The 7827-nt window shown below is 41.2% G+C and overlaps 1 protein-coding gene across 3 annotated transcripts in view; it reads left to right on the forward strand.

Annotated features, from left to right (window-relative positions):
* The window catches only part of Wdr78 (WD repeat domain 78), a 117575-nt gene that overhangs the window by 61205 nt on the left and 48543 nt on the right, over positions 1-7827 (forward strand). For all 3 annotated transcript variants that reach the window (XR_003849225.1, XM_008831087.3, XM_029562493.1), the window contains exon 7: positions 4913-5065. Coding sequence is in view for 2 of the 3 variants with exons in the window: in XM_008831087.3 (XP_008829309.1) it covers positions 4913-5065 (153 nt within the window). In the remaining variant the exon portion in view is untranslated. The remainder of the gene's footprint in view (positions 1-4912; positions 5066-7827) is intronic.

Genomic DNA, 7827 nt, shown 5'->3' on the forward strand with positions numbered 1-7827 from the left:
GTATCCCAAACTAAGCCAGTCTTGTGTCCCTCCTGGCAGCCCAATCTCTCCGGGGGGCAGCACTTCCTCGTGACCGGCTTATGGACATTCTAGCTTTCGCTGTCTCTGTACTTCTCCTGTGGGGTTCAGTGGCCAGTGGACCTCACATCCTGAGGAAAAGTACATGGGTGGATTAGGGACAGGATTCGGCAGGACAACGCTTCTGCAGCAGAGAAGCTCCAGAGACATAGGACCCGAGCCGCCGGGAAAAGCCTGCAGGGCACCCGCCGCCGCGGCCAGAGACGCCTGTGGCCAGACCCACCAGTGACTAGCCAGGTGTGGCAGGGGCCCCGAGATCCAGGGGCCCAGAGCGACCCCGAGATACCTGCACACCCCATGCCTGAGGCCCATAGAGACACGGAGAAGCCCGCGGGGCCAGACCTGCCTTCTTCCAGACGCACGGCAGGGGAGCCTGTGGACCTGCCGTGCCATTCTGGGAGTGCGCCCAGAGAGTGTACGCACCCATGGTGCATCACATCCATCTAACAGAACAATTGCAGTGGTTTCCCCACTGGGACCTATATCTTCCCCTGCCACAAGGGATGGGCCTGGTCTACAGTACCAGATGTGTGTTCCAGTTCTAAGAGTGAGCAATATATCCAATTGAAAATTTGCTGGTTGTACATACACTAAACATGCCACTATTTCACCAGCTGGAACATCTTGTTTGGCATGTTGATAGTGCAGCATGTGGGAGTTTGTCGTTGAGCAGAATTATGGGGGAGAGTTCTCCCCCAGCCATCTGTATGTCACCCTCTGGCACTATGAAAGCCACCCATCCAGTGGCAGGGAGTTTCCAGCTTAGTCCAAGCTTGATTTCTCCCTCTCCTGCACTCACATCATGCTGTGTCTTCAGCAATAGGGTTTTACTGTCTACTTCCAGTGTACAGCCAACATTATTACAACCAACATTATTGGCAATGGCCTTTGTTGTTTTGGGGACCTCTAGGGCCCCTCTGGCCAACAACTCATAGGGGGCCAACCCACCTCTGGCACTGGAATTTTCATTTACAAACTGTATGGCTTCTGGTAGGGCTTTCTTCCATTCTCATAGGGTTCCTTCTGTGCTTAAGGATTTTTTTTTTTTTTTTTTTTTTTTTACTGTGTATTGGGCGAATTTTCCCCCTGTATTCCTATAGTTCTTTGTGTAGCCCTCCTTCACACCTTCCCCTTTAACTACCTCCTTTTTGCATATTTCTCCCTCAGTAAACCTTTCTCCTACTATTCTCTCAGTTCCCTTCCATATTCCTGGTTCCTGCAGTTACATCAGGATATGCTCTCCCTTACAAGGATTTGGTACTAGGATCCACAAATGAGGGAGAACATGCTTGTTTTTCTGAGTCTGTGTTACTTCACTTAGTATAACGGTTTCTAGGTCCATCCATTTACCTGCAAATTTCATTATTTCATCTTTCTTTACTGCTGAGTAGAATTCCATTGTGTTAATGTACCACATTTTTGTTAACCACTCCTCAGTTGAGGGACACTTAGGTTGCTTCCATATCTTACCTATTGTGACAAGAGCAGCAACAACGTGGTTGTACAAGTGTCTCTGCAATAGGATGGGTCCTTTTGGTATATGCCAAGGAGTGGTATAACCGGGACATATGGTAGGTTCATTTTTAGTTTTTTAAGCATTCTCCACACTGCTTTCCATGGGGGTTGCAATTCCACCAGCAGTGAATGAGTGTTCTCTTTTCTCTACATCCTTGCCAGCATTTTGCATCATTTGTTCTCTTGATCTTAACCAGTCTGACTGGAATAAGATGAAATCTTAAGGTGGTTTTAAGTTTGCCCTTGATCCTCTCTCTAATAAGTGTCCCTAGACAAGTCGAGGAAACTATCTGAACTACCACCTTTATCACCAATTACTGTAAACCGATTCCTCACTTTGTGAGAACCTTTACAAAGGAATCTCAGCTGAATCTACACATTGTACTCTCTTTCCCAGGGAAAGCAAGCTGAGTAATTTGGAAGGAGAGGTTAGGAGGAGGAATTAAAACTCAGTCACTTCTGTGTGTTTCATTAAGACTGCTTAGTTGCAGAAAACATGCATTCTGATCTATACTTGTCTGGCTGTGCCAGTAACTTACGTGTGTGTTATATATAGTTTACTGAAAAGGGAAGAATCAGCAAACCCTTTAGCTACATTTTTTCCATTTACTCTTATTGGTAATCAGGTTGTATTTTGACCCCATTTCTCTGATTCCTGCATCTATTTCACAATTTTATCTAAAATCAGGCATGCTGTTGTTGATCCATAAAACCATACCATTTCTATGTTATATTATATAAATAATGCCTTTGTTTATTTAAACATTCATCGCAAAGTATAGCCTAGCAGAAGATTGTAACACATATGCACACATGCATGCAGGCACACATACATGCAGCCAAGGATGAATTCCATGTTCTCACCAGTCATGATAAGATATAGAATATTCTTAATTGCTTAGAATCCCTCTAGATACCCTCACATCATAACCCACTTCTCTTGGAAACCTTGTATACCCAGAAATACTGGGGGAAAGTATAATTTGAAATACTATTTCTAATAGCTGTTAAAATTATCTTTAAAAATAATATATATAATTGGCAAGTCATAATCAGAATTATGCATCTTGAATATGATACTAGGGCCTATAGCTTTTGTTTTTCAACAGCTATATAGAGTTACAATTGCTACAAAAAATGAACATATGGGCTAGAGAGATAATATACTTGTTTCTTAGAACTCATGTAAAAATTCCAAGCACGATGGTGGCATGCCTGTACTCTTCACATTGAGGAGGAGACGGGAGGACTCCTGAGGTTCACTTGTCAGTCAGTCTAGCCTAATTGGTGAGATCAAGGCCAATGAAAGATCCTGTCTGAAAGGAGGTGGACATTATTCCTGAGGATGACAGCCAAGGTTGTCTTTTGGCATCAGTCCACATGCACGCATATACATGAACATGCACGAACATATATACATGCACTACAAAACCAAAGCATTTAGCCTGGTGGTGGTTTCTTATAAACCTAGCACTGGAGAGGTGAAGGCAGGAAGACCAAGTGTTCAAGATCATCCTTGGCTACATAGCAAATTTGAGGCCAGTCTAGGATACATGAGACCCAATCTCAAAGCAAACAAACTGAACATACATAATGTATAGAAGTTTGGGGATTAAACTTAGTCAAATGAACACATGCAATGGTGGTTCAAACTAAAATTAGCACTCATAATCAATTATTGCCAACCGTGTAACAATATATTCCTACATACTAAACTTTCTGTTAAATGACACAAAAAGAAAATCAGATAATAAAATCAGATAATTCAACATTCAAAGGTCATGTCCTTTTCTTTTTCTTTGGATTAAAGGTCGTGCTTTTCAATTCATCAAAATATACCATGAATTTATTCTATGAGTAACTTTGTAAATTATACTAAGACAGGGTATTGATTATAAATTTTATTATGAAATGTAATATCCTTACTCATTGAAGCCATCATTAAATACCAAAGAGCTTTCCTTTTTTGAGAACCTTATTTTTATATTGTGTGGTTTTAGTAGTGAAATAACTACTTTTACTAAGTCCAGTTCCCTTTTGATCTTTAAGTGAAAAGAACTCTTTACTAAAACACCATCCTTCAAAACATGATTAAAGAAGAGGTCAGGATGTTGAGAGGGAATGGGGGGAACTTCTGAAGGAGAAGGAGTAGAACAGAAAGGGGAGGAGTAGAATGGATCTAAACGTAGTACTCGTGTGAAAGCCTCGAAACAATGAAAACCAAAGCATCAAACACCACATCATTCCTTAACTGGAAGTTTAGTAAAGTCAGCAAGTAAGAACATAGTATCCAAGAGTGAAATAATTGCTACAAAGTAGTATAAATCGTAGACTATACTACTGAAGTTATTATTTGAAAGTAATATACCATTACCAGGTTGTATTTGATCACCACTGCTATATTTAAGCATTTGAAACTTTTTTACTTGAGGTACACTCTTTCCACCTAAATAGGTGTATAGGGAACTTTACTGAATAAAATTGGAGTGAAATGCATGTCATATGTTAGCTATAAGCAGAGGAACAAAGACAACTCGGGGCTGTACAAGTCCACGTCACGTGACAGCCTTGTAGTGACTGATGAGGTTCCACATCCGGAGCTTCAGGTGGGGAGGAGGGAAGTACAGAGATCAGAACAGAGTGACCACTGTTTGAGGCTGTCCCTAAAACACAAAGGGTTTTGTAGATGATAATAGTAGGATGACTACAGCTTTTGAGGGACCTTACCAAGTCCTTTCTTTACCATCTTCCTGCAAATACCATTAAAATAATGCTATTTTTCTTCTTTCGTTTATTTTTACAGGCCTTTTGGCTACTCTAACACTACCCCCTCTGAAGAGGTAACCCTAAAATCTTTTAAGGATTAGATACAAGCTCCCAAATACTTTTGACATTTTTGGCCTTTGGAACAGAGTATGTTGCTAAGAAGCTGAAGGAAAGTTTGACTTTCAGCCAAGAAACTGGCTACTTTTCTTTGGGGTCTTTTTACCCTAACTGTCTAGCCAATTCCTATCTCCTATTCTTACCACACCCATCCTCTGAAGGGGTTACCCAAATTGCCAATAGGGAATAGGGGTGCAGACTGCTCTGGCTTCTTCCATGCTGAACAGGGACACAGTGTGAGGCAACTGGGGTACCCCCTTCAGTGGGTCTACCTAAAAGACTCCCAAATTGCATAACGCTTATCTCTAAAGGGAAAAGAAAGTCCTTGAACCATGACTAGGAAAGTATTCTTGGACTATTTTATGACTAGCTACATGTACAACTATAATATTAGAATTCGGTTTAAAAATAATATTTGTCTTTTCTGTCTATTTAGGAGTAATGGCCACTGCCTGGGACTTGTATGATTCTTACAATGCTCTAGAACCTCCGTTATCAGCACCAGGATCTGCAATTGGAGCAACTAGTAAAGCAAATTTACTTCCTAAAGATCGGGACCAGAGACTACAAGAGAGTAATGTGGACAAAAGTAAGATTTCGCTTATTTTAGTTTTTTTATGATGTCGTTGCATGACATGTAAAATATTTTTTGATTTATATACTTTTATTTTATATATATATGTGTGTTTCATCTGCATGTATGTTAAGTGCACCCGTGTTGTGCAGTGCCCACAGAGGCCAGAAGAGGACGTTGGATCCTTAAGAACCTAAGTTACTGACAGTTGTTAGCAGCCTTGTGGGTGCTGGGAACCAAACCAGGGTCCTCTCAAGAGTAGCCAGTGCTCTTAACCACGGACCATTTCTCCAGCCCCTTTGCATAACATTTTAAATTCTTTTTCAGCAGTTACAAAGTTTTCTTGCTGACAGAACATGAAAGCAAGAAGCACTAGAAAAAGACTAAAAAACTTATGATAGGACTGGACATGATGACACATGCCTTTAATCCCAGCGGAGGCAGGTGGACTCTGTGAATTTGAGGCAAGCCTGGTCTACATAGCAAGTTCCAGACTAACCAGGGTTACAGAGTGAGACCTCATCTCAAACAAAACAAAATGAAACAAAACAAAAAACCCTTGACAGGTATCAAAAAATATTAATTTTCAACTTCAGAATCCAAGACAATGTGATATCAAAAGCAGGATCTCCAAGTGGAGAACTGTTCATGCTCCAACTGTGTGTATGTGCACCTTTATGTGTGTGAGTGCAGATGCCTGTATGCCACACCACCAGTGTGGAGTTCAGAGGACAACTTTGGGTTTAGGTCTTCACCTACCACCACATTTGAGATAGTCTTTTTGTTGTTTTCAACAAACAGACTAGCTGCCTCCAGGCTAGCTGCTCCTGCCTCTGCTAGCTTCCAGAGATTCTCCTGTATTTCATGTGTATTAGTGTTTGCCTACATGTATTTTAGTGTACCACATGTGTGTAGTGCTCATAGAGGCCAGAAGAGGGCAATCCCATGGAAAGGGAGTTACAAACCATTGTGAGCTACCATGTGGGTTCTGGGAACTGAACTCCCATCCTCTGCAAATGCAGCTGGTGCTCTTAACCCCTGAGCCATCTCTCCACTCCTTCCCCCAAAGCTATGAATTTTGGAGTGTGGGTGTGCAGAGTCCAGGACAAAATTATACTTCTGCCATGACATGCCCCAGATAGGAATTACCATCTTACCAAAATCCACAACTGGATTTGAGGCTTGTGAGAGCTCTGGACTTCCCCGAGGGTCAGACTGCCCAGCTTTGGTCTGGCTTGCCTTTAGAAGTGGTCTTTGTCCCACCCTCTGCTTCCTCGATTACCAAAACCGCATGCCTACAGAGCTTACCTCGCTGAGTGGCACCACCTTTCCCTGCTCTTTTCCAGCATCCTTTCACGTCCTTTATGGATTACTGAATCTTCTTCTGTTTTCCTCTTTGGAATAAAGTCTAGTTTTCCTTATTCTGACTCCTTCACTAGCTCTCACGGAGGCAGCCTCTAGCTTGCCCACTTTGAGATTTACTTTTTTTTTGGTCTTTTTGAGACAGGGTCTCCCTATAGCCCCAGCTGTCCTGGAACTCACTATGTAGAACAGGCTGGCCTTGAACTCAACAGAGATCCACCTGCCTCTGCCTCCCGAGTGCTGGGATTAAAGGCGTGCGCCACCACGCCCGGCGAGATTTACTTTTTTACGTGCAGATTATGTAGAAATATGTTTTTCAGATCGCAAGTTTTTGGAGATTTTTCTTTTTCTTCTTCCATCATCAATTCTTGCTCAGTTCCGCTGTGGTTGGAGAACACATTGCCATCTCTCTTCCTTTGACACAATATGATCTCTTTTTCAAAAGAAAAGTATTGTTTTGTTTTCCAGTTCAGGCTGTATATTCTGTGGCCGCTGAGGGGAGTGCTAAGATGGTCAGATCTTGTTAGTTGAGGATGTCCTTGATGTTGTCTTTATTTATGCTGATTTTCTGTCTCTTTAGTCTATTATAGTTTGGGTTTGTCTGCTTCTCCTTTCAATTCTGTCAGTTTTTATTTTACCTATTTTACCACTTAGTTTTTTGCATAAGCATTTGTCCCATGCCCTCGGTTCAGTTGTTACACAGTATGGCTGTGTGCATCTGGTAATTGTGCTTTGCAGTCTACTCTGTGTGATGCTGGTACAGCCTCTCCAGTTATGCATTTTCCCATTCTTTCAATTATGTTTGAAATGTTTCTTATAGACATTGCATGTTTGAGTCATGTATTTGAACCACTCTTCACTGATCTCTTTAAATTTGTATGTTTATAACATTGAAATTTAATGTATTATTTGTAGATTAATCTTTTAAGACTTCCATTATTTGTTTTCTGTGTTTTTATTTCATTTTTATTTTTTCTTACCTTCCTACTGGTTACTCAAGCATCTTTTATAGTTCTATTTTAATTTTTATATGTGTGTGTTTGTACATGTCTATTTTTCAGTTTATTGTTGTATATATTTTTTAATTTAAAAAATACTTTATTATTTTTATTTTATGTGTATGAGTATATTGCCTGCATGTAGGTAGGTGCACCTGTGTCATGCAGTGCACGTGGAGGTCAGAAGAGGGCATTGGATTACCTAAAACTGTAGTTATAGGCGGTTGTTAGCCACCATGTGGGTGCTGGGAATCTAACCCAGGTCCTCTGCAAAAGCAGTCAGTACTCTTAACTGCTGAGCCTTCTCTCCAGCCCCAGGTTGTTGAATCTTGAGTTAAGAAAGCTTTCCTCTCAAACTGGAACAAAAAAAAAAAAAAAAAAGTTTTCTGTGAGGGATTTGAAGGACAGGAAAGCCCC

The sequence above is a fragment of the Nannospalax galili genome, unplaced genomic scaffold (assembly GCF_000622305.1).
Source record: "Nannospalax galili isolate Female #2095 unplaced genomic scaffold, S.galili_v1.0 scaffold553, whole genome shotgun sequence".
In the NCBI taxonomy this organism is placed as follows: Eukaryota; Metazoa; Chordata; class Mammalia; order Rodentia; family Spalacidae; genus Nannospalax; species Nannospalax galili.